The sequence below is a fragment of the Stegostoma tigrinum genome, chromosome 8 (genome assembly GCF_030684315.1).
Source record: "Stegostoma tigrinum isolate sSteTig4 chromosome 8, sSteTig4.hap1, whole genome shotgun sequence".
In the NCBI taxonomy this organism is placed as follows: domain Eukaryota; kingdom Metazoa; phylum Chordata; class Chondrichthyes; order Orectolobiformes; family Stegostomatidae; genus Stegostoma; species Stegostoma tigrinum.
Genome location: NC_081361.1, coordinates 40,206,136 through 40,233,434, shown reverse-complemented (window position 1 = coordinate 40,233,434; position 27,299 = coordinate 40,206,136). Strand labels below are relative to the sequence as shown.

At 37.9% G+C, this 27,299-nt stretch overlaps 1 protein-coding gene across 3 annotated transcripts; it reads right to left on the bottom strand.

Moving 5' to 3' along the window:
• Positions 1 to 27,299, bottom strand: mfsd14a1 (major facilitator superfamily domain containing 14A 1). Of its 3 annotated transcripts, XM_048539526.2 has the most exons (13): positions 27,156 to 27,271; positions 23,701 to 23,783; positions 21,816 to 21,911; positions 20,404 to 20,466; positions 18,466 to 18,593; positions 17,584 to 17,698; positions 14,680 to 14,898; positions 13,081 to 13,194; positions 9,343 to 9,414; positions 8,092 to 8,204; positions 3,983 to 4,080; positions 2,435 to 2,598; positions 1 to 1,607 (listed from the first exon to the last, which is right to left on the bottom strand). In XM_048539526.2, the coding sequence occupies exons 4-13, from the start codon at positions 20,428 to 20,430 to the stop codon at positions 1,401 to 1,403; spliced, it is 1,257 nt and encodes a 418-aa protein (XP_048395483.1). In that variant the 5' UTR covers positions 20,431 to 20,466; positions 21,816 to 21,911; positions 23,701 to 23,783; positions 27,156 to 27,271; the 3' UTR covers positions 1 to 1,400. The 3 variants fall into 3 exon arrangements, with proteins under 3 accessions (XP_048395483.1, XP_048395481.1, XP_048395482.1); XM_048539524.2 differs by lacking the exon at positions 23,701 to 23,783 and having other exon boundaries at positions 27,156 to 27,299; XM_048539525.1 differs by lacking the exon at positions 23,701 to 23,783 and having other exon boundaries at positions 1,488 to 1,607; positions 2,430 to 2,598; positions 27,156 to 27,299.

The following is a 27,299-nucleotide window of genomic DNA, read 5'->3' as shown; positions in this document are numbered from 1 at the left end:
TTTTAATTGTTACTTAGTTTAATAAAACCAAATATTACAGCACGTATTTACATTGATATTATTTCTTGTGGTCATCAGATTCAAGTAAAACAAAGCATTAAGCAAAATAACACCACAATGAAATGTACTTCTTTAGGAATTGTTATCAATGTATTGGCATTATTTTACAAAAAGCAATACTGCGTGTTACATTTCCAATACCCACAAACACTTAAAGTCTGCTGATATTGTAAAATTAAAACAGTGATTAACTTCACTTCTACTTATCACAAAATGAAACATATTACTAAAAAGGCCACTATATTAAGAAGACATTCTAACATACAAAACAATGTCATTTTCAAGGCTCGAAGTTAAATAAATACCATTCATTACAACAGATTTTTAAAAAAAATAAAAAACTTCAAGGCATAGAAAGGGTGGCATTAAAATTTAATATTTTGGATTTACATGGCAAAACCCATAGTTAACAGTGCATCTGGCAAACATTTGAACTATTAGCATTTAAGACAAACTGCCTTTTAGACTCGCTTGCTATGAATTTGGAAATGAGTTAGACAGTGAAATGTATATAACAGTAAGGCATTCCAGCACCAATCTTCGTCAGAAAGATTCTCATCAACATGATACTGGAGATGAAGTGGCTGAATAAAACAGCTTAACTTTCAAAGCTATCTTAAAAAATAAAATCTCAATTTTTGTAAAGAGTGTAAAGAAATACTGTGTGCAATGTTTTGATTTTATTTAATCATGCTGCATTGAGTATTTTTTTTCTTGCAGATAAACTGTACCCGGTTTTCTACTTGCGTTTAAGTGTTTTTGCAATATTTAAGGCTTAAGTATCTCCTCACCCTGGCTTCCACTGTAACGTTCAAAACAGATGCTGCACAAATTCTCCATATTCCAAGAGGACAGAAGAGGCTACAGCCATATACAGTGAAATGCCTCAGTGTACTGTGGACTGACTAGTCTTGGATCTCACTCCATTTGTGTCATTCATCCATTGGTGTAGTTTTGCACTTTTCCTAAAGCGCAAGTGTTGAATAACTTTAACATAACAAAACTCACTTTCAGCCATGTCAGTGTCTTGTAGTAGCATCGTGCCAGAAATCCTCAATGAAACACGTTCCCAGGGCTTTAGTAAATACTTGTAAAATTTGTTTCTTGAAAGTTTGTTCAATTCTAATACGTGGAGCTCACAATAACTACATTTCTGCAACAAGTTTGTAATCTTGAAGGGATCAACACAATCCTGAGTTGCAACATCCTGAGTTGCAACACCCAGAATACCGGATTGTTTTATAGGTCAGCACCACAATCAATTTTAAAGACTGTAGCCAATACAGTTTGTTTTCGGTGTTCATCAGAAGTCACTGTAGGTACTGAATTACATCATGTGGTCATACACTTGTGTCCTGAAGTAAAGGTTCTTTAGCATCAGCAGGAACCTGTGGGCTATGTGGATGACTGTGGCTATTCATATGTTTCTTCCAGTTGCTAGGTCTTAGTGACATGTTTCTATATTCTGGAATGAACAAGGCAACAAGCAAGGCTAACAGCACTGAGCAAGCTCCAAATAAGAATGGTGGTCCAGGAATTATTGAACTCTATTTAAAATGAGGGGAGGGGGGTGGATAAAAAGAGAGAAAAACATTCAGCACCACAAAGCAAACAACACAAAGATTTAAGTGGCATTAATTACTATAAAAGTAATCCTCATCAAGTCGCTATTATCTGGCTAGTTAAGCCAGAAACTTCGAAAAATCCCAGAACTGATTAATTTTTCACAAAATTATTTGAAGCATGTGGTACAATGGGTAAGTACACTAACTATCCTCTGACTGAGAATCTGAGTTGGGGTCACTGAGCCCAAAATGTTAACTCTGATTTCTCTTCACAGGTGCTGCTGGACCTGCTGAGCTTTTCCAGCAACTTTCCATTTTTAATCCTCAGATTGAGATTAGGAAGGGGGAGAAAAATGATGAGGTTCACCCTCATCATCAGAATCTAAACATATTGGAACGTGTCTTGTAGATAGCAAAGATTGGGATTTGCTGTGACTCGACTCTGGTAAAGGTTAAAGATCTTGCATGTGTTTTTGTATGTTCAGGTAACAGTGTTAAATTTGAAAATGGCTATTCAAAAACTTCAGCTGAAAAGACAATACTGTACTTCATTACCACATCATTGCAGATCAGCAACTTAGGAATAAATTTACAAATGGTGATTAAATCTTTATGCTCTCATCTATTGTATGAGAAGTATTCATCATGCAATACATGTACAGGAAAAAATCTTACAACTTTGGAACATGCAGTATAAATAAGGAAATGTCAGGATGATATCGGTCTGAACACTAACTACAGATAATCAGTTACAGTGTTACAAAATTAGCAATTTGCTTAGCAATGCTATGTAAACACCCATACCTTACCTGCTGAGAACGACTATCTGCCTTCATACTGTCCAATGACACACCATCATTCTCTGGTACTTCATTTAGTTCCACGTGAAAAATGTAGAATATAAACCCAAAAAGTGCAGGGCCCAGGCCATTACACAGCCCTCGAATTCCTGTGACCATTCCTTGAACAACACCTATAAACAATTGTAACTTTGTTTATCTCTGTTATAAATGTTCTTTTTGAACTGCAGTACCAAGTTGAATGCAAACAGACTGTTTCTGTGTGAGCCATTAAATTATAGGTTAACTGAAGCTATATTCTAGCATCATTGTTGAACTTTAATGTGGATACCCAGATTACTGTAGCTGTTTGTAAACTAAACCAAGATCAAGAGAAGTCAAGTCAAGGTGTTAGTTCTTCCCCTTTTAAGAAAATGAACATTTTGTATTTAGGCCTAAAGTGAAAAATTGGTGCATGATGCAAAAGAGAATGACAGTACATTTCAGGGCACATCCCTTATTACTGAGACCTAAAGCAAACCAAATGAATTAATGAAAAAAATAATCTTCACTTTTTAAAATAAAAAATGTAAATGTGGCCTTCAGGACTAATTTAACAATAAAGACTGTGCTAATATGAGGTATTGCATTTTGCTAACATGAGCCAGGGCAGAACTTATACAACTTAATGATAAGCCCTGGGTACTGCTGTCAAACAGATGTAGGGATTCAAGTACATAGTTCTTTGACAGTGTGTCACAGGTAGCTTAGCATACTTGCCTTCATTGCTCAGACCTTTGAGTACAGGAGTTGGGATGTCATATTGAGGTTGTACAGGATGTTGGTGAGGCCAATTTTTGAAGTAGTGTACAGATCTATAGGAAGGATATAATTAAATTGGAGAGGGTTCAGAAAAGATTTATCAGGATGTTGCTGGGACTAGAGGGTTATAAGAAGAGGCTGCATAAACTGGGACTTTTTAAACTGGAGTGTAAGAGGCTGAGCAGTGACAATAATAGAGGTTAATAAAATCACGAGGGGCATACATAAAGTGAATATCAAAGATTTTTTCCTTAAAGTTGGGGAGTTCAAAATTGGAGGGCATAATTTTAATGCCAGTAGATAAAGATTTAAAAAGGGATCTTAAGGACAGTAACTTGTATGAGTAACGAACTGCCGTTTGGACAGGTACATGAATAGGAAAGATTTAGAGGAAAATGGGCCAAATGCAAGCAAGTGAGACTAGTTTAGTTTGGGAAACTTGGTCAGCATAGTCGAGTTGGACCGAATGGTCTGTTTCCGTGTTGTAGCACCAAAATCAAATATGCTTTTCAAACACGAGGGTCCATGATCTTTTATTGGTCCTCTTTAGTTGTACTTTTTAACAAGAATCCTAACAGAAATCCCTAAATTTTCCAGAGTGGCACTTTGGAACAGTCGTGTATGGGGAGGGGAAGCAGTCAGAAGATAGAGCATGTCTTGGGCTTTTTAATCAATCATAAGTATAAATTGAAATTATTAAAAATTTTAAAAACTGTAATTCTACAGCACCAATTCCCACAAAAGAAAAAGCTTTACCTTGTTGATCTGGATCAGCATTCCTCGACACCAGTGCACTCACTGCTGGGAAAGTAATGCTGGACATGGCTGCCACTGCTCCTGCTGCCCACATCATCCTACAATCAATGTACATTAAATGTTAGTTAAGCTCCATAATATTGAAGGAATGGGGATAAGAGTTATGGGAACAGGTTGACTGTACAGGATTAGGAATACTTCCTATTGCAGAGAAAACAATATTGAATATTTCCACTACGTAATTTCACACTTTTATGAAGTTAATTTCACTGCCTCATTTCAATATCATTTTAAACATTTTACATATCCATTATGAAGGTCATTAATGAAGTGACACATTAACTCTAGAGACAATGGTATGGGACCCTCTGAGAAAACAGCTACAATTATCACTACAGGTTGGTGCTCTTACAGCAATTTGGTAGTGGAAAAGTTGTTTGGATGTGTGTATGTAAATTACTCAATTGGAAACATGGATAATCTATTGTTAATAGATTATAAACAAACCAGTTATTTGGTGATGGGGGAACAAAACCTTTCAGGTGTATGTAAGAGCACTTCTGAATATAAAGGAGAACGTAAATTGGTGTTCTTGTGGTGCAGCAATACTGTCCCAACTCGAGTCAGAATACCTGGATTCATGTCCCATCTGCTCCAGAGGTGTGCAAAAACATCTCTGTACTACTTGATTGTACAGTGGCTTTGCCCATACCTCTGGGCCAGGATGGCCAAGGATCAAGTACCACAAGCTCCAGAGATGTGGTGTAACATCTCTGAAATAGGTTGACTAAAATAAAAACAAAGGCCTGGGCTCTGAACCAGTGGGAACTTGGCTTCTGGACAGGTAGAACAGAAGGGTACAGTGGAAACTGGTTTTGTGCTTAATAAAGAGCTCTTGTGGCAGAGTGATAGGGTATGTACCAGGAGCCTAGACTCAAGTCTCTCTCGCTCTAGAGGTGTGTGTTAACAGCACTGAGTGGACGAAAATGGAAATAGGAACGAGAGTAGGCTGTTCAGCCCCTCAAGCCTGCTCTACATTCAATTGGATTATGGCTGATTCAACATTTTTCATCCCCACTTAACTGTTCTTTCCCCATTAACTCTCGATATTCAATGTCAGCCTTAAATATAACTAAGTATTCTGCACCTCCAGCTCTCTGTGGCAAGACTCTCAACTCAGATGAAATTCCTCCTCATTTCAATCTTAAATTGGCACCCTCTTTTATGAGACGATGCCCTCTCATTCTAAATTATCCCATGAGGGGAAACAGTCTCTTGGCCTTTACCCTGTCAAAACCCTCAAGAATCATGTGTTTCAACGAGATCACCTCTTAATCTTCTAAATTTTAATGACAGAGTCTCAACCTTTACTCATGAGTCCCTCCATACCAGGGATCATCCTGATGAACCTTCTTTGAAATGCCTCCAATTAAATAATATTTGTCCTTAAACAAGGACACCAAAACTGCTCACAGTACTCCACTTGTGGTCTCATTAGAACCTTGTATAATTTCAGGAAGACTTCCCTATTCTCATACTCCAGAACTCTTGTAATAAAGGCCAACATTCCATTAGCCTTCCTGATTAACCTGCTGCATTTGTTGCTGGCTTTGTTTCTCAGGTACAAGTACCCCCTAGTCCCTGTCTGTTGTCCCTTGCTGCAGCTTTTCTCCAATTAAATAATACTGTTCTTTTATCCTCCCTTCCAAAATGAACAACTTCATATTTTCTCATTATGCTCCTTTTGCCCACTTACATAACCTATTAATATCTTTGTAAATTGTGTGTCCCTCTCAACTTGTCTTTCCACCCATTTTTGTATTGTGCTAAAATTTAGCTACCATACATTCCCTTCCTTCCTCCAAATCATTCATATAAATTGTAGTTGTGGTCCCAATACTAATGCTTTTGGAACCTCACTGGTTACAAGTCAGCAACCGAAAAAAAGAACCTCTTGGAATGAAGAGAACTTGTGGTTCCTGCCCAATAGCCAATTCTTTACTCATGCCAATATAATATCTCTAACACCATAGGCTCTAATCTTATGACTTTACCTTCTGTAAGGTACCTTGCTGAATGCCTTTTGGATGTCTACATACAATAAATCTACTGGTTCTACTCTATCCATGCTCGTTAGACTTTTTCAAAAAAACACCAATAAATTAGTCAAGACTTTATTTGCCTTTCATGAAGCCACGCTGATTCTGCTTGATTTAGTTTGTTTCTCCAAATATGCTACTATTACTTCTCTAACGATTTACACACATTTGGAAAAGTATGGCCTAATTAGGGACAGTCAGCACAGCTTTGTGTAGGGTAGGTCATGTCTAACTAACTTGATTAAATTTCGAGGTGGTGATGGAGATGAACAATGAGGGTAGAGCAGAGGATGTTATTGATAAGGTTCTTCATGGTAGGCTCATCCAGAAGATTAAAATGCATGGGATCCATGGTGACTTGGTTGCTTGGATACAGAATTGGCTTGCCCATAGAAGGCACAGGGTAGTTATGGAAGGGTGTTCTCCTGACTGGAGATTCACAACTAATGGTGTTCTGCAGGGATCCATTCCGGGACCTCTGCTGTTTGTGATGTATATAAAAATGACCTGGATGAAAATGCGGATTGGTGTGTTAGTAATTTTGCAGATGATTCAAAGATTGGTGGAGTTGTGGATAGTGTAGAAGGTTGTCAAAGGATACAGTGGGGTATAGATCAGTTGCAGATATGGGTGGAGAAATAGCAGATTGAGTTTTATCCATATGAATGTGAGGGGCTGCACTTTGGGAGATCAAATGTTAAGGAAAAGTATACAATTAATGATAGGACTCTAAACAGCATTGATATACGGAGGGATCTTGGAGTTCAAGTCCATAGCTCCCTGCAAGTGGCCACACAAGTAGATAGGGTGGTAAAGGTGGCATATGGCATGCGTGCCTTTATTTGTCAGGGAATGAAGGCCTTGGAGAGAACGTGGAAGAAGTTTACCAGGATGCTGCCTGTATTAGAGGATATGAGCTATAAAGCAGAGGCTAGAAAAACTCAGGTTGTTTTCTCTGGAGCAGTGGAGGCTTGATAAGAGTCTATAAGATTATGAAATGCACACATAGGGTAAATGGTCAGAATATTTTCCCCAGAATTGAAATGTCTAAAACTTAGTGGAATGCATTTAAGGTGATATGGGAAAAGTTCAAGGAGATGAGAGGGACAAGTTGTGGCATATTTTAAAAAAAAGTGGTAGGAGTCTAGAATGTGCTGCCAGGGTTAGTGGTAGAGGCAGATACAATAGGGATGTTTAACAGACATTTAGCTGGGCCATGAATTTGCAAGAAATGGAGGAATATGGACCAAAGGCAGAAGGGGTTAGTTTAATTTGGTATCATGTTTGACACAACAGTGTGGACTGAAGGGTCCGTTCCTGTGCTGTCATGTTGTTCTAATTGATGCCAAAAATTTTTTCAAACAGCAGAAGTTAGGCTAATTACCCTACAGTTACCTTTTATCCCCCCTCCCTCCCTGAGTACATTGTCACATTGGCAGTTTCCTAATCCTTCTGTACTTCTCTAGAATCCAAGAATTTTGGAAAATTACAACAAATGCATCCACTTGCTCCGTAGCTGCTACTTTTAGAATCCTAGGTTCAGTATCAGGTAACTTATCTGTCTTTAGACCCACAGTTTGTCTATTACTAATACTCTAGTTATGGTGATGGTACTTATTTGGTCCCCCACATTCTTTAGTAATTAAAGGATGTCTGAAGTATCTTACACCATGAAAGATTGATGCAAAATATCTAACGTCTTCGCTATTCCCTCCTGGTACTACTTCCCCAGATTCATTGTCTAAGCAGCCCATGTTCACTTTGACCTCTCTCTTCCTTTTAATATATTTAAAGAAGCTCTTATTTCCAGTTTTATTATTCCCTGCTAAATTACTGTATATATTATCACATACACAAAAAGTAGCAAAGCTGATTGAAATAGAATTAAAACATTATGATGATATTTAGGTAGAAAAATAAAAGTTCAGGATTACTCTCAATACAATACGCAAGTCCATTTAAAGCGTTTACAAGGATCATTAAATCTCTGAAAAGGTTCAAGATACATACCAAGGCTCAGAGCCAAAGCCATACCAAGCCAACTGTAACATCTGAAATCCTAACCCCAATAGAATAGTGTTTTTGTTCCCAATGGATCGCATGAGCAAACTCAGGACTGCTGTCTGAAACAGAAATGCAGTTAACATTTAAGTTTGCTGTGAAGGTCAACAGTTTCAGCTTATTAATTTTTTTCCAATGCTCTATCTGCACAGAAATAGAGTGGAGAATACTATTCATGGGTGAAAGAGAAAGTGTGTGGTAGCTGAAGACATGACTGACGTTGCTGCAAAGAAAAAGGAACTGAGCTACATCCTAAATATCTAAACAACAGAATATGCATGCAAAAACTTGTGGCTGCAATAAATTACTACATTGGAATGGGGGAGGGAAGGGTAGGTGAAGCATAGAGTGATTATAAAAATAACAATGGGATCTGGAGGTCAATTTGCCTTGATTCGGGAACCAGTATTTGAAGGTATTATAGTGATTATGTTACCGAGCTAGTAATTTTGGAATGCTAGATATCTTTGATGATCCAAGTGCAGCAGCTAAAGAATTAAGACAGTCAAAACTTGGCCTTGCATTTACATAACAATTTGTAAGAAATATAGTAAAGGGAAAACGATATCTGTATGATATGCAATGCATTGTATAATGTATAAATGTTGTTTTCCCCTTATTTTGATATTTCTTCAAAATTATCTTGATGAACCCAAGTTGAAAAGCTTTGATAAAGTAGGTCTTTTATATCCAAATAGTCATTTAGCAGTACAGAACTTGATTATTGCTGAAAACAAAGACATTTTGCCAAAGTTCTTGTCTTGCACTCAATAGGACAATGCTCAAGGATACCAACTCAAGCAGAAAGCCAACATTTATACTACATACAAGGCCAGTGCTGATTGATTAGCAGGTGAACTCTGCCTGATAGAGGCATTGTGCTGGAGAGGACCACAGCAGATGCACTGAAACACTGACATCTGCAAGTACTTCTCCAAGCCATGTAATCCTGACTTGGAACTATATTGCTGTTTTTTCACTGTGGCTGGATCACAATCCTCAAACTGCCTTCTAACATACTTAGGTTAACTTTCTTTTGCCATAAACATGGTCAGAAATTGTATCAATATCGTATAAGAGCCAGCTTCCTGAAAAGATTTAGCACATATACCAACACCGTCGGAAGTAAACAGTGGTGCGAGGAGGAGAGAAGAGAGGGAATTCTTTAAGTACCATATGAGGCTGCAACTGGATGCTTACTTGTGCAATGATGGACAGGATTCCAAGGACAGCAATAAAGGCTGTTACACTTTCTGATGAAAATCTCATGACCTATTAAAGGAAATAAGTAGCTGTAATCTTCAATTTGACAAATTTATATTATATTAACTATTGTAAAGACTTTATTTTTAATCATAGCCTGTAGTGAGATAACAGTTCTAATAGCAAGGATTGCTACATGTTCTGAAAGCAAATAACCTGACACTCATTGAGTACACAGTTGCTAGTTCCAGCAGTAATTGACAGTTTGCAGATGAGCTGGAGTCAAAAAGGTCAGAAACAGAAACAGCTGGCAGTATCTGAGTAGAGAAATCAGAGTTAACGTTTCAGGTCCAGGGACCTTTCCTCAGAACGAGCCAAAGGATTATGTACAAATGGATCTTTGGCAATTAATAGCTAATTGGTTTGTGGACTAGTGACTAGTCATTGATGCCAAATGCCTGCAACAACTATACAATAGGTTTTCGGGTAATTGAACAGCTTGGGGGCTGTGAACAATATATAGACACCTTCAGACTCCCTCCAGCAGTTATCGTAAGTCATGAATTCTAATCAAGTCAGACATTTTGCGAATGTGAACCAGCCCTGTACCCGAAACCATTGAAAACCTTGGAGAAGGAAAATCAAGAAACAGTGTTCTGATCAGCACAAGAACAATCTCAGCAGATCCTGTGAACAGATTCCACTGGTCTGTGTTCCAGTTCGGTGAAAAACCCATGTATCTTCTTCCTGTGTGTGTGCATGCGCATGTATGTATGTAAGAGGATGTTAATAAGGGGATTAGCGTTCTAACTGGTAGAGTTAAAACTAGTGGTGTACCTGATGGTACACAACTGTTAGCTGTAGGCACAAATTTATTTATAATAAATACTAATTCTTGTTAAGTACAAAAACTTTGTCCATACTGTCAACCTGGGTCTGAAATTGTGCAATTCTGTGTACTTTATTTTAAAAAGAAACTTTAACTTTTGCTATGATGGAAGCAAGGGAACTTGGAAATAAACAGTGATAAGGTGGTGATTTTAAAATGAATGAAGATGGATAAATCTCCAGCACCCAATCAGGTGTTTCTCAGAGCTGTGGGTAGTGAAGGAAGAGATTGCTGGGCCCTTTGCTCAGATATTTGTATCACTGACAGCCGTGGATGAGTTGCTGGAAGACTGGAGGGTGGCTAATGTGGTGCCAATTATTTAAGAAAGGCTGCAAGTCAAAGCTAGGGAACTAGACTGGTGAGCCTTATGATAATAGTGAATAAGTTGTTGGAGAGGATTCTGAGGGGCAGGATTTACATGCATTTGAAAAAGCAAGAACTGATTAAGGGTAGTCAACATGGCTTTGTGTGTGGGAAATCATGTCTTGCTAACTTGATTATACTTTTTTATGAAAAGGTGACAAAGATTGATGAATGCAGAGCAGTCGATGTTGTTTGTGAGTTTCAGCAAAAGATTTGGCAAGGTTTGCACGTCGGACTAGTTAGTAAGGTTAGATCACATGGTACCTAACAGAGCTAGCCAATTGGCTTTAAGGCAGGAAACATAGGGTGGCGGTGGAAGGCTGCTGTTTGGACTGGGGACATGTAACCAGTGGTGTGCTTTTAATCATTTATATAAAATGATTTGAATGTGAGTGAGGAGGTATGTATGGTTAGTAAGTTGGTAGGTGACACCAAAGTTGGTGGTGCCAGGGACTGTAAAGAAGATTACCTCAGTACAATGGGACCTTGATGAGATGGGGCAAGGAGTGGCTGATAGAGTTTAATTCAGATAAATGAGGTATTGCATTTTGGTAATACAAATTAGGTCAGGACTTAATCAATTAAAGGTGGGGCCTGGGGAGTGTGGCTGAACAAAGAGACCTAGGAGTGCAGGTGCATGGTTCCTTAAAAGCGGAGTCACAGGTAGACAGAGTGCTGAAGATGTTTAGCACATTTGGCTTCATTGGTGAGAATATGGAGTACAGGAGTTGGGAAGTCATGTTGCAGTTGTACTGGACACTGGTGAGGCCACTTTTAGAATACGTACAATTCTGGTCGCCCTTCCCTAAGAAAGATGTTGTTGAATGTGAGAGGTTGCAGAAAAGATTGATAGGGACGTTGTCTGGACCAGAAGGTTTGAGTTACGGGAGAGGCTGAATCGGCTGGGGCTTTCTCCCTTGGTATGTCGGATGCTGAAGGCTGACCTTAAAGCAGTTTATAAGATAATGAGGGGTATGGATAGGGTGAATAGCCAAGATCTTTTTCCTAGAGCAGGGGAGGCAAAAACTGGAAGGCATAGGTTTAAGGTGACAGGAAAGATTTTAAAATGATCTGAGGGGAAACTTCCTCACACAGCAAATGGTACAAGTATGGAACGAGCTACCAGAGGAAGTGGCAGTACTGGGTACAATTACAATATTTAAAAGGCAGCTGGACAGGTATATGGGCCAAATGCTGGAAAAATGGGACTAGTTCAAATTAGGATGACAGGCCTGCACGGACAAGATGGATGGAGGGTTTGTTTCTGTGCTGGATGACTATGACTCTGGGAATAGCAGTGCTTGGTTTATAGTGTGACACAAATTTAAAAAATAATAAAATGGCAGTTTTGCTAATCCTTTTGACTCCACTGCTCATTATAGATTATTTTGGGATTTCTTTTTGCAAAATAATATTACATTAATAAAGTGAACATAATCGCCTGAGACCAATACTGTTTGAAAGATATTACATTCTGGTTGATTGTTCAAACACAAATAGAATACATGTAGTTAGGGGCATCTAAAATTAAAGAATTAACTTTGGTTTAAAAAATTATAACAGCAAAGATGTAGGCAGGCGAATAAATGACATTACATATACAATAGGAAAGAACAAAGTACGTGTTCCAATTATGCTGAACCCCACCAAAGCACATTCCCAACTTTGAAAATGAGTGCTATGTTTTATGTATAAAGTGTGAATTCATTTGAAGTACAATAAAGGCTTCCTGAATAATGTAAAGTGGATACATGTCTTAGTTAATTTAAAATACAAATTTTAAAAATATGGCACCACACATTCAACAGAAATTTGTTGGAGTAATCTATAACAAAGTAATCTTCAAACTGTCAGTTGCCTCCTCTAAATTCAAGACGCACAAAATGGCTTTAATGAAGTTATTACTGAGGGGAAAGAGAAACTGAGTTTATGTTGAGCGTAGTATGATGATCGTTTAGAACTGAAGATTCAAATTGCACTCAATGTTAACTCTGTTGCTTTCTCCACAAATGCTGCCAGACCTGCTTTTATTTCAGATTCCAGCATCTGCATTATTTTGAGTTTATTACTGAAGGGTTTTAGCAGGGTAAATGTGGAAACAATGTTTCCTCATGTGGGAAAATTTAGAACTAGGGTCACTGTTTAAAAATTAGGAGTCACCCATTTAAAACAAAACAGGTGAATTCCTCAGATTTTGAGTCTCTTTGGAACTGTCTTCCTAAGAAGGTGGTGGAAGCAGAGTACTGAATATTTTCAAAGGCAATGGAAGATAGATTTCTGTTAAGCAAGGGGTTTAAAGATTAATCAGGATAGGAGGGATTGCAGATTTACATTCAAATCAGCCCCAATCTTACTGAATGACGAGTGTGCTGAAGGGACATGGCCTATTGCTACTCCCAATCCATTCAGTCCAAATGAAGAAACTGACAACTGTGATCTAAAATTTATGAAATCTATGGCAGTTTCCCAAAAGTTATTCCTACCTGTCTGAGGTAAAGAAAAAAACTGGAATATTGGCCTGCCTCTGGAAGGTAGGATAGGAAAACTGTAATACAGATCAGTAAAACTGTTGAATCTTGGCCAACTTTCTTGAGAGACTGTAGGTATAAAAAAAAGTTACATGCATGACCGTCAACAATATATTCACATCAGAGCTGTCAGAATTTTTTGTTCCTGATTTTGAAAACTAATTAGTTTTGACAATACATGTAGCTGGTGCAAGGTAAATACAACAATCTGTTACAATGAAACATGAAATCCATTTGGATACAAAATTGTTGTGAAATTGGAGACAGAGGGCAGTGGTAGAGAGTCGCTTTTCCGAATGGAGGCCTATGACAAGTGGGGTACCACTGAAATTGGTACTGGGTCCACTGTTTTTTGTCTTTTACATAAATGATTTTGGATGGGATGGAATGGTTAGTAAGTTTGCAGATGACACCAAAATTGGTGGTGTAGTGGGCAGTGAAGAATGTTATCTCAGAGTACAATGGGACCTTTAAACGATGACTTGAGTAATGGCAGGTAGAGTTTACTTTAGACAAATGTGAAGTGTTGCATTTTGGACAGACAAATCAATACAGGATTTGTACACTTAATGGTAAGATTCTGGGGAGTGTTGCCAAACAAAGAGACCTGAGGTGCAGGTTCATAGTTCGTTGAAGGTGCAATCACAGATAGAGTAGTGAAGGCGGCGTTTGGTACACTTGCCTTTATTGGTCAGTGCATTGAGTATAGGACTTGATGTCATGTTGTAGGATTCTGGTAAGGCCACTTTTGTAGAAAAGATTGACGAGGATGTTGCTAGTTGGAGTGTTTGAGCTATAGGGAGAGGCTGAATAGGCTGGGATATTTCAGAGGCCAAGAGGTGACCTTATAGAGGTGTATAAAATCATGAGGGTCAATAGTCAAGGTCTTTTCCCCCCCAGAGTAAGGGAGTCTAAAATTAGAGGACATTGGTTTAAGGTGAGACAGAAAAGATATAAAAGGGACATACAGGGCAACTTTTCACGAAAGGGGTGGTGCATGTATGGAATGAACTGCCAGAGGAAGTGGAGGTTGATACAATTATAACATCTAAAAAGCATATGGACAGGTATATGAATAGGAAGGGTTTGGAGACATATGGGCCAAACGCTGGCAAACAGGAATAGATTAATTTAGGATATCTGATTGGCACGGACAAATTGGACTGAAGAGAAAGATTACTTCAGTAGTGCAGGATGAGGTCTTTTTCAGCTGTACAATTTCATACTTATGGATAAATTTGGACATACAAAAGCAGTGTCTTTATTAACTATGCAGAACTGTCCTTCTCAACAGTTCGATTATCAGATTGAAGACGGTCAAATGAATATTAATTTTCTACACAAATTTGATAGTGAGAAATATTTATGAATATAGAAATAATTCAACATGCAGAAAATAGTGGCATCAGTTAAAGTTGTGAGCAAATACAATCCATAAACTAGTTAAAAATTTAAATTAAAAGAAGTTAAATGTTAGGAAAATATATGTAGAGTGTTCACAGATATTCATCAGAAAACCTACAACACATAATATTAAGTCCATGCCACACATACCGCAAATGGATCAGCTTGCTCCCAGGAGATGGGAGCACCCCAAGAGGCAGGTCGCATTTTTTCAGGGAGAGATTCTGGTAAAGCCACCAATATAAAGCAGATATCCAAAAGAGCAATTGCTGTAGCAAGAATAACTACAAGACTGTCCCCATAAATTCGACTGAGATATGCACCAATGGCTGGGCTGGTAACCAAGCTTGCAGCAAATGTGGCCGAAACCTAGCAATCATGAAGATTAAAACAATTACTACAGTTCAAAAAGTTTAATATATTGTGAGAGAAAGAAAGTAAAGAGTACTGCACATGCTGGAGTTTTTAAAAAGTTATTTTCACCACAGCATAAAACTATAAACTGAAAGATTGCTTCCCTTTGCTCGTAATCAATTCTTCAGAGGAAATAAAATGCAAGGAAACAAAAAACAAAATAATGTGGGCTGGAAAATTTCAATTATAAGTCCTAGAAAAATCTTAGCAGGTCAGAAATGTCACCAACAGCTGTGTCCAAAAAAAAATTGAGAACAGGAGTTATGATGTTGAACTGCTGAATGCAACATTCACACTGAAAAGGTTATGAAGTGCTTAATCAAAAGGTGACAAGCTCAGTCTTGAATTTACATTGAATTTCACTGGAACTGTGTAGCAAGTTGAAAACAAAGATCAGAGTGGGAATGGGATGGAAACTTGCCACCCTTTTGGACAGTAGCAGTGTCTTTGCATTTTAAAAACAGAGAATGCAAATAATATTCAATAAATAAGCTTCCATCTCCAAGGAGAGAAAGAGAGTTTCTGTTTTACTAAAATAAAACAGAAAACTGTGGACACTGAAGAAGGGTCACTGGGCTCAAAACATTCATTCTGCTTTCTCTCCACAGATGCTGCCAGAAGAGCAGAATTTCTCTAGTAATTTCTGTTTTCTACTTTACCCATTTACACCTTCTCTCGATGCATCTCCAATTTGATTATGGGTTCCATTATAATCACCTCATTTGTAACTTAATTTCTACTGCTTTCCACTTTATTCCAGACCTTCCCTTTAGTTCTTCTCCTTCCACTGTCCTTGTTTCTGTAATTTCTGTAAATCTTGTTACACTTCTCAAATATTTCCAGTTCTGCTGAAACATTATCAACTTGAACTTTAACTCTGCTTTACTGTATATTAATGCTGTCTTAATTGTTGAGTATTGTCTATTTCTCTGTTTTTAAAAACGTAGAGGACTTTTGTCTTTGTTGTTCCAAATAAAACTCAAACAAAATCATCTCCTCTGTTTATAAAGAAAATAAAATACAGAATAAGATGCTCAGCACAGATCAAACAAAGCAAAGCCAGTGAACAATCCAGTCCAATCTGTATGAGTGTGTCGGGTACGGGACAGAATGAGTGGCAAAAGCATAAAGTTTGTAGCAAAAGCTGGAGAGGACACATTCAATGATAACATAATCCAAAAATGAATGTGAAACAAGAAGCGGATGTGTTTAGAGAGGTGGCTGAGAGATAGCATAGGATGACTTCAGTATGTATGCAGAAAGGGACCCATTGTCTCTGGATGATGTTGCAAAGTAGCAGCATGTAGACAAGGAAAAGAAAGGATCAAGGAATGAGCAATAGTTGTACAGTGGAAAGAAAAACTAGTACTGGAGTCTCTTTGCCTATGATTAGATAAGCAGGACTAGAATCAGTTGAGTGCTAAAGAGATGAACAACGGCAACGCTTTTGCACAAGGACCCATAATTGAAAGTTACCTACAGGGTTGAGGATCACGCTTGGTGGAGTGAATAGCTGCAAGGTGAATGGCTGGAAAGTAAACGCATGATGTTTACAATCACAGGAGGTCATGAGTGACTTTATTTCAGGCATTTGGTTCTGAGGGTTGGGTCAGAAACCTGATTGGAGAGATTCAAACTTGTTGGAAAGATGGTCATACCTCAAGGATTTTGGAAAACAAAAAAAAGGGAGAAAAGTGGTAATTTAGTCCAATGTAACTAAGTTATTGAAGAATATACCACATGACCAATGGTAGCGGAGACAGAGCTTCATTAGGTATGGTATGTATATACTACTCAAATGAAAATGTTTAGTCACATCAATGAAAGTCATCACGGAGCTCCACATATATTAAAATATGATATAAATTATCTAAACTAAACCTCCAGGTTTTCCAGTATTCTGAAATGACTTTTCCAGCTATCAACAGTGTCCTGAAATAAATTAATTGGGACAAGGGGAGGCAATGGCCTAGTAGTATTATCGCTGGACTATTAACATGCTGGGTTTGCATCCTAGCACAGAAGATGGTGGAATTTGAATTCAATAAAAAGAAAATCTGGAATTAAGAGTTTAATGAGAACCATGAATCCGTTACCAGTTGTCAGGAAAACCCAAATGGTTCACTAACGTCCTCTAGGGAAGGAGACTGCCAAGCTTACCTGGTCTGGCCTACATGTGACTCCGGACCGATAGCGATCTGGTTGACTCTCAACTACCCTCTGGGCAATTAGGGATATGCAATAAATGCTACCTAAAAGTGATATCCTCATGCCAAGAATGAATAAAGAAAAAAAAACACAAAACAGCACGGTGGGGAGTCCGTCCATAGCTCATGCTGGAACATTCCTGGGTCCAAGTCAGAATACTCCAAATTAGAGTCCTATTCCAAGACTTGTTTGGCCATTGATGAACCCAGCCACTGGGGCATGCAGGCTAATGTCTACTGGTGCCTGTCTCCAGCCTGGACATATAGTGAGGTTTAACGGCAGGATGGGCACCCAGCTGTAATATAAAAACCTGTCAAATCCAAAAGTGATGGTTGATATGATAGTTATGGGGAAGAATGACCACAGGTAACATGGGGGAAAAAAAAATCTGAAAAGAAGATGGAAAATATCAAACAGCTTTAATTTACTTACCAATCCGTAGGCCATACTTCTTTCATGCTCCTGGGTTATGTCAGCTACATAAGCAAATACCACAGAGAAAGTCACTGCAAATACCCCCGACACAGAGATAACTGCAAAATACCACCTGAGGGGGAAAAATATGCAATCAGAAACATTTTTGTACAGGAGGAAAAAATAATACATGGTTCACACTTTTGGAAGAACTTAATCCTTCTCCACATTAGGTCTCATTACTAAAACTTTCCTACTAACATTTGGAATGCTGCCTGGGGCATCCTACGCATTCACTAAGTTTTAATGAATGATTTTTTCCTAAACCTCAAAATAATTACAAATGACCAGTCCTTAAAAAATTAAGTGTTGGACATAAAACTGTAATTTTTAAGCTAAATGCTTATTTCCTCAACCTGTGCCTCATGCTGAATAGGAAACAAAAGATAACCTGTGTTTTTTTTTTAAATTTTGATTGAAATAACTGCTCGAAGAAAAACAGAAAAGGGGTGTTCACAATAAGATAAATGGGTTGCATTGTAAAGATTTGACGTTGCTTCATATACAAATCAAATTTAATTCTCCTCTGATTTGGAATCTCCAATTGCATTTCCTCAGCTTGGAAAGGAGAAGGATCCAGTCATAAGTAACTAAGAACTTTTAACTAGAAATCTATACAGCTATCTTAAATCACAGAATCCCTACCATGCAAATCGAGGCTACTTACGCCACTTATTCTAATAATGCCACATGCAATTTTAGCCCATGGCTAAACCACCTAAGCTGCAAAGGTCAACTTAGTAAGGCCAATCCACCTAACCTGCATATCTTTGGATTTCCAACTAGATAGTTGGTTAGCTAGTAATTTTCTCATTTGTATGTAAACAAATATATACCTACCATGGACTAATCTTCATTAACGGAATAGGAGCGCAGGTGAAAAAGACAGTAAGCAACAGAAAAGACTTCCGCCCCCACACATCTGAAAGTGCACCTATCAGTGGCGCACTCAGGAATGACAATAATCCCTGTAGAAAAAGAAATTCTCATTTAACTTTATCCTGCGTTGTGCATGTTTAATTGTAGTCAATAACTTACATCACTGCATTGATGCAGTAGCATTCAGCACAATGAAAGTCATTACAGCTCAACATATATTACAATATCACATGGATTAGCTAAACAACGTCTCTTGTTTATCATTAAATAATATTCTGAAATTACTTTTCAACAGTGTCCTGAAATAAAACTAGTTCGAACAACAGAAAGAAAACCAGCATGGTGAGGCACGTTCCATTCAAACTTACTACTTCATTAATAGTCGAAAAGTGCTCATCAAAAGTAAAAACAAATTTATATATACACAATTACTCAGCCAGAAGACTAGAAAATTACATTATTCATGGAGTATTATCTTTGATTTTTGTGCTTAAGCCTAGAGTGAAAATTTAACCTGGAACCTTGTGATTCAGAGGGGAGTGTGCTTCCAACTGAGCCATAGGTGACACACGGAAAAGTAGTCACTGCTCCAAGATCATTTGTTGTGCGTTAAGTGTTTTTGAAATGTTCCTAAAGGTTGTTGAAGGCACTTTGTAACTGCAGGTCTTTTTTTGTTAAGTTGTCCTGACACATACATCATTTTCTTACTGGAGGAGCCAGGAAGCTGAATTACTTCAAAAGAACTTTGGACACACAAGCAAAACTTCATGATTGTCATTTGAACATCGGTGGCAGGAAACTTCTTAGAGTTAAACTACATTTAATTAAGAGGTGATCTTTTTTCATATATGTATGCATCAAATAAATAATTGAAATCGTTGATAAGTATTCATCAGCAGGAAGATAGCTCACATAGATCTGTGGAATGGAGCAAACAATGTCAAGTAACACTTAACTTGGATAGCTCTGGTATTATATGTACGCTGGTTGGGCCAACTTGATATACACTTGCAGGAATTATATCACTGTGCACAGATCAGTGTAGGTTCATGAACAATATAGTACGCATGCATTTTGGGCCTTCAATATGGTGGGTGATGTTGTGTAAGGGATTCAAAGTCCTGAAACAGCCTTGCTATGATGTCATGGAGCCACATATCACCGAGAATGAATAACACAATGTGGGCAGAGTTAGGACAGACAAAACCACACATACTCTAGAACGAGAGAGACAGACAGGCAGACAGACAGAGTCTTGAATGGCTTTGGACATGAACACTCCAGATCAGAAACTGGTATATCTATGCTTACCATGTATAGCAATGTTTAGTATTAAGTGTGGGAAAAACAATGTTACTTTGAAGTTTAAGCATGAAGACAGCTCTTGACTTCACCTTCTCCATGACCAGTCTGTCACCAACCCAAAATCAGTGCGGCATCAAAGTAAATGATGAAAGAGACAATTAAGTAGCTTTGGAGTGACAAGAATGATTCCAAGTGTGAAAAATCTCAGCTACCCAAGATAGAATTGTGGACCTTGGTCTACTTACTTTACAGAAGTGTAGGCCTAAAGGTGATCTGACAGAGATCTACAGAACAACAGAAGAGCTGAATATTATCTCAATTCTTAGGTTACTGAAGTTTAACATATGGAGAGAACGAGGGATAAGAGATTTAACTCTGCAGGGTAGGAAGTAGGGCTGTATTTTTGATTGGAGGTGGTGAGGAAATGTCTAGTCATGATGCGACAACCATTACAATGTGATGGATCAGCTAATTTCTTCATGCCTATCAGTTCTGTATGTTAGGTAATGGGTTGCAGCTTCTTATAAAGCGATGAAAACATTTCAAGGAACACCTTAACAACTGCTTAAAAACTTACAGAAATTCCAGACTTACCTTAACTCCCTGAATTAAGCCATTCATCAAAAATGTATGCTTGGGAAATGTCTCATGCAAGACCTAGAAAATAAAATAAATTTCTGTTGCAATTAAATCCAAAATTTACAACGGGTTTATTATTATCCACAGATGAGATACCTTCAATTATATTTGAAAAACCGCCATCCTTCCTTCTTCCTGTTACCTTTTGTGCATTAATCCACACCAGAAAAGTCAGGAGCTGGAGTTAGTATGTTGAGTTAGCAAGCCGATGTAATGCAGTGGCTTTGGTGCACCACAATTGGCTTTTGTATGAATCAATGTACACAAAAAAAAAGGACCTATAGATCTGCAAACCTAAGTTCACTAATACATGATTCTTTACACAACAGCAATCTAACAATTTATTCTGTTAAACACTCTACAGAAATGAATCTGATATCATTAATCATTAACACAACTAACTAAGGTGAAACAGTTGCAGGGCAAACTAGCCCAAAATGTAGTCCTTTGGTGACATTCAGCAAGATAGCTCACTCTTGGTACATTCTAAAGAGAGATTAAGAAGGGGCAAGTTTTTTTCAAGGGCTTTCTTGCCAGCAATATCTACTTCCCATGAAGGATTACAAAACAAAATTAACAGGAAGAAAATACCATTTGCAGCTACTGAAAAAATGCCGTTTTAGCAAGAACTGAGTATCGCAATGGGTTATAATCTGGCCTTTTAGCTCTAAGACTCTGGTTTAAATACAGCACAGACAGGATGAAATGCTCCAATATCTGCAACAGTAATACACAAGTTGAAATTGGGTAGCTTCAATGAATACCTAGTTTGGCATTTGTTGGTAATGTTAATTAGACTAGGCCAAAGACTGTTGTGGGGAAGCCAAATCTCTAGTGTTGAAGCAGCCTCACTACGTGGACTAATGAGGTTGATGAGAATCTTCACTCTGTCCTATTGTCAAACCACAGTCCCTTTCACTCCCTGAACAATGAAATACACCTTGTTAACAAAGTATGGAGCTGGATGAACACAGCAGGCCAAGCAGCATCAGAGGAGCAGGAAAGCCGACATTTTGGGCCTCGACCCTTCATTCTGATGACCCGTCAGAATGAAGGGTCTAGGCCCAAAATGTCAGCTTTTGTGCTCCTAAGATGCTGCTTGGCCTGCTGTGTTCATCCAGCTCCACACTTTGTTATCTCGGATTCTCCAGCATCTGCAGTTTCCATCATCTCTAAACACACCTTGTTGATCTGTTTAACTGTGAAGCTTTCATGATTGCACTGAAACGTACTGTGCAATAGTTTAAAAATGATTAATTGTACTTGTTAATTTCATTTTGCTAGCTGACTAAAAATATAGCGATCAATGATGTTAATTTTTAGCTTCCACTCTACGCAAACAAGACAAGATGACGGATATTACTTACCACAAGTGTCGGTGCAGTCAGAAGACCCCAAGCAAAGAATTCCAGAAATATTACTACCACGGCATGGTATACACTTGGTGCACCTATTCCTTGAGGCTGTGAAAAAAATTGTAATTAAACCACTGGAGTTTATTCTCAATCTTGAGACTAACTTGCCCACTCAACATCTGAACCAGCAACCATTCGTGTATAGCAAACATTCTTTTAACTGGAACCCCTGATGAAGCAGTAAAAAAGTTACATCCCTAAATACCAAAAGTCTTAGTGTAATCTTCACAATATCCAAATCGTCAGTTGAGGGTGCAAGCGAGCAGGCTCTCTACCAATAAGTTTTATTTAAGGCAGAGCTGCATTATTATTTAAGTGATTCATGTTGTAAATAAAGTATAATGGTGATCTGTATATCTCCTGAAATTACTTTTCTATTACTTGGTGTGTGTTTTTACACTGATTATGTGGACCTCTTGATCAAGCAGTATATTCGATCAACTGGTACACTCCTGGTCCAGTAGGTGCCAGTTCATATGTTTGCTGTACTGGCAAGTTGCAGCCTGAAAATATTTATTACACACATTTTCAGTGGGTCCTCTATGATTTTACAATATTTGGAAACTTCAATGAGTCATCAAACAGTGGTACTGCTATTTACACATTTAGAAATTATATTATTAAACTGGATTGCATCAGAGCTGACAAAAATTCCAGTACTTTGCAATAATGTGAGAAGTTAACAATCATTAGTTGCAACCTACCCTGTACTACGGATGGGTGAATTTTCTGGTTTGGACTTAACTTGGATCTTAAACACCTATTAGTGTTTAAGAGAAACAGGTTGGCCTTATCATACAGTTCACCACATGGATGGAGGAGGTTTAATTTGTTTCCACACTTTGAAGGCTTCTGCTTAGTTAGAAGTTGCTTCTTAAGTCCTTCTGAATTTAATGGCTATTAACTACTTGCCAAATTTCTCATTGAGATTTCCTCTGAATTTCTGGGAAAATATCTGTTGTCTTTTGCTGCTTGCTGTGATGAGCCCAATCAAGACAGATCTATGTACTCCCAAACAGGCTTCAGGGAATGCTGATCGAGATCAAGGAGTCTGTTTTCTGTAGAAAACAGGCTTTGAAAATGGGTCTAAAAATATTAAAGACTTTTACATTTAACATATACACCTTTTTAGTGATCCATGTCATTTCTAGGAATACTGATTTAGTTTGTTAATATTTTTCACTGCAGGATATTTCAAAGTACCCAAAATATAACTTGCATTCAAAAATCTTCTTCCACATTCTCAAGAAACCTTAAAATACTTTACAGCTAGTCAAGTTTCATTCTTTCATGTTCTAGGTTGCCTGTGGGGACATTATATTAGCAACAATGTTACCATTATAGATAGCTAAGTTGAACCATACAGTTCCTTTAAAAAATTTCCTCACCCAAGTACAGGGTTGTCGTTGTAAGAATTTTTTTCTAACAAAACCAAATTTTACATGATGTTTGACAAACAACAATATGCTAAATAAACAAATCTGTTTCTGATGTCTGAAGATTTTTTTTGACCAGACACTGAAAAACAAGCCACCGACAAAATGACACTCTCACAGCGCTGCACTGTTGAGTCAGCCGAGATGAAATGCTTGAGCTTTTGAACCTACACCATTTTATTGAGGTAGAGTGCTACCAATGAATCAGAGAGTGATTTTCATTCTATGAAACATTAACTTAAATATCTAGCCATTCAGACTTGAAAAATAACCATTGTAATCAGAGCTTCTGTTCCTTCCCAACTTTGTTCATCCAATTTTGCATTGCAGAGGTAACATAAGACAGTAGTTGCCTTGTCAAACTCTCATTGCAATGTTGTACAATACAGCAAAGCACTTACATTGAGATTCTTGAAGTAGATTTAAAGAAGAACCAAGTTGGGTGATATTTCTTCCCGAATTAGAAAAATACCTCTTAATCATACTGCCAAAGTGAAGGATAGGCAAGATGGTGTTAAGATTAAATAAATTATTCTAATATGTTCAGAATACAATTCATGTTAACAATCAAATTAAAAATAGTCAATCTTACAGGTTCCATTTCACTTCAAAGTATAGTTGGTCTATGCCACACACTACCTTATGAAACTACGCAATGCACAGAGTGAGAGAGTGGGAACACCAAGTACCAATCTTAAAATGCAAATTGACCGCCCATTTTTCACTTATTCTTTCATGTTCTAGGTTGCCTGTGGGGACATTATATTAGCAACAATGTTACCATTATAGATAGCTAAGTTGAACCATACAGTTCCTTTAAAAGATTTCCTCACCCAAGTACAAAATAAATGAAGTTAATGAAATGGATGTTAAAATATAACAAACTAATAATATAACAAGAAACAAATGATAAGTTGCTTTGATGCAGTTCTTTCAATGTTTTTCATCAATATGGAAATGACATTATTATAATTCAAACCAAATATCAAGCAATAGTGCTTTTTGTTCTTTTTATTATTACTACTCTCCTAAGTTAGTAATATACTAAATGAAACCAAATTCAACTCACTCAGGGCAAAGTAACCAAAGAAGCTAAGGGGCCCTGAGATCCTACAATTTTTGGCTGCCAGCCTAATGCATATGCTTCGTTTCCAATGTTACAGAAATATTCCAAATGTTCACATGCAAACATTTGCAACAGTCTGATGTAATCCCTGCAATACATATACAGGTAACTACATATGTTTTTCTCCTCAAAAATAAGCTGAAATCTGCTATTAAGTGTTTAAACTTGTACTTGGAGAAAACTATAGCTGAAAATATTTCATGATAAAACATTATTTTCTTTTTTGTAAAGAAACCCTCCAAGATTAATAATATTTGGAACACCACATGTAGTTCTGGTCACCATGCTACCAGAAGGATGTGGATGCTTTGGACAGGGTGCAGAGAAGGTTTACCAGGATGTTGCCTGGTCTGCAGGGATTTAGTTGTGAGGTTGGATAAACTCCGATTGTTTTCACTGGCAAGACCGATGCTGACGGGTGACTGACAGACGTTGGCAAAATTACGAGGAGCATAGGAGGTCTTAAGGCTTTTTCTTACAGTGCAAAGGTCAACTACACGAGGGCACAGATTCAAGGTGAGAGACAAAGTTTAGGGGAGAAGTGCAGGGGAAATTTTTCATACAGAGGATGGCGGATGCCTGGAACGTACTCCCAGTGGAGGTGGTGGTAGCAGGCAAGTTAGCAACATTTAAGACATATCTTGATGGACACACGAACAGGAGGTGAACAGAGGGATAGAAACTACGCGTGAGCAACGAGTAGTGGACCTAAGTAAGTAAGTATTAGAAATGGGCGCAGGCTTAGTGGCCTGAAGTGCCTGTTTTATTGCATTGTACTGCTCATTGTTTGTTTCAAAGTAAAAATTGCCTCAAAGTGCTTTATAGACAAAAGAAAAAGCACTCCTGAAGTGGAGCCACTGATGTAACATTTGAAACACAGCAGTCAATTTACGTACAAGGAGCTCACACAATAGAGCAATATGTTAATGATCAGATAATCTAGCTGTAATGTGGATGAGGTTGCTACAATAATGCTTTGTTCTTCTTTGATGTAATGCCACATTTTATAACCACAAATACTATATTAGAGCTTTAGTCTAGATTGTGTTCTCAAGTGCAGGTCTGATTTTTGGGCAGCATGAAAACAAAATCAGAAAATGTTGCCATTATAAAATTTCTCTGAAAGTATTCATAAAATTTTAAACTTAGTAAAACAGCAAATGAATAACTGGTTTTACCAAATTTCTGACCAAGGATAAAACAATCAAGTCTGTATTACTGACAGTAAAATGCTTCAGGTCAATTTACTGCAAAATCTAATATTAATTTTGATATTGAATAGTATTGGGCCAACAAAATCTACCTGTGCAAATGAAATTAAAAAGTGAAAAGAAATTGCCAAAAACCAATCAACAAATTTCATACCGGTACATACTTGGAAACCTTTGCATTCAAAAGTAAAGAAAAACAATTAATTTAAACAATTGCTGTGTAATCCATAGCCTTTTTGACTTGGATGTTCCAGATATTATATAGAAAGTCAAGGAGAAAAACTTGTATTTACATTGCAGCATACTAAAGGCAGCTTCAATGTCAGAACTTATTTTGAATTATATACTGTTTCAAAAATGTCATGGGATGTTTTACATCCAGTTGAAGATGGCTAGATGACGGTTTCCTGTTAATAAAACATTAAAATCAGTTATAAAGCTGAGCTATGTTCAACATGACACTGTTCTTCATATTGATTAAATGGGGCTTTAACTATAATCTCTGACTCACAAAAACTAGATTCAATATTACAGGAAGGATTTTTAGAAGTATTTCATGTTGACTAATTTAATGCTCCATCTTTCATGGCACTGCTCATAGCAAGCCCTTAATCTAAAATGAGGGGTTTTTATTCCATCACTGACTTTTGTAAATCTCTAAGTGTTTCACTCAGTTGATTTCCAGTTCCCTGTATCTATTTATGTCTCTACTTCTGATCAGCTTCTGTCACAAAGTCTGCTTCCTCCATCTCTCATCTTCAATTTCATCTCCCCATCAATATTCACCTGCCTGACACATGCTTTTCAACCTCACAGAGGGAATCCTGGAACATGGTTAGAGGACTATGAATTATGCAGGAAGGATTCTCAGGTGATGGTGTCCGAAAATAAAATCTTTTACAGCAGTACAAGGTATTATTTGGTTGTTAAATTTTCCCGCCCAAACATGCTTGCTTGTACGAAGCCATTTCTTTGGGACGGAGATGTGTACGCTAAGTTTTTTTTAAGTTTGAAGGGACTAAAATAAAACAGATCTTTCTGCCATTCTGTTTATGCAGGACGTCTATTATTATTATTGCAAGAGCGAATACTGCCTCAACTTTTTGATGCAGTGAAAGGTTACCACTGGAAGCACCAAACACAGTTGGGGCGTGCTTTAAGCAAGGTTTTCTCCCAGACACAGTTTTATTTGATAATCACCGTCAGTGACTCAATTCTTATTCAATCTGTAGTTGCAAATGGGACTTCACATTTTCTGGATTGAATATTTCACAACTCTCGATAGAGGAACTAGTGAGCAACTCGGCGAAATGAGTGGACGGATGCTCGTCAGTTAAGGGGAAAGGGGGTGTGATCATCAATAGACGGGCCGGATTTAAAGCTATAGAAGCTCGGGCCCCAAGACGGATTGGGCCCGGACTCCTGCCCCCGGCCCATGTCGCCTGAGGAGGCTCTAATCACAGCCTGTTGGACTGGAAGACCACTGGAATGGGAGCCCTCCAGTTGTAGTGCCACTCACCGTGCCTCCATCTTTAATGATGATCTTCTTGGCCAGCAGAATACTGCGGTGAAGCCGCTTCTTCTTCTTGCTGGGCATCATGACTCCAACCCAAATCCGCACCGCGCCGCCATGGTGACAGCATTACCCCGCAACCGCACTGAC

Coding starts and splice junctions, on each gene's coding strand:
- mfsd14a1 (XM_048539524.2), bottom strand. CDS start 27,236: ATGATGCCCAGCAAGAAGAAGAAGCGGCTTCACCGCAGTATTCTGCTG. Junction 20,467..21,815: donor TGACTGCACCGACACTTGTG/GTAAGTAATATC, acceptor TTTATTTTCTAG/GTCTTGCATGAGACATTTCC. Junction 18,594..20,403: donor GCTTAATTCAGGGAGTTAAG/GTAAGTCTGGAA, acceptor CTTTTTCTACAG/GGATTATTGTCATTCCTGAG.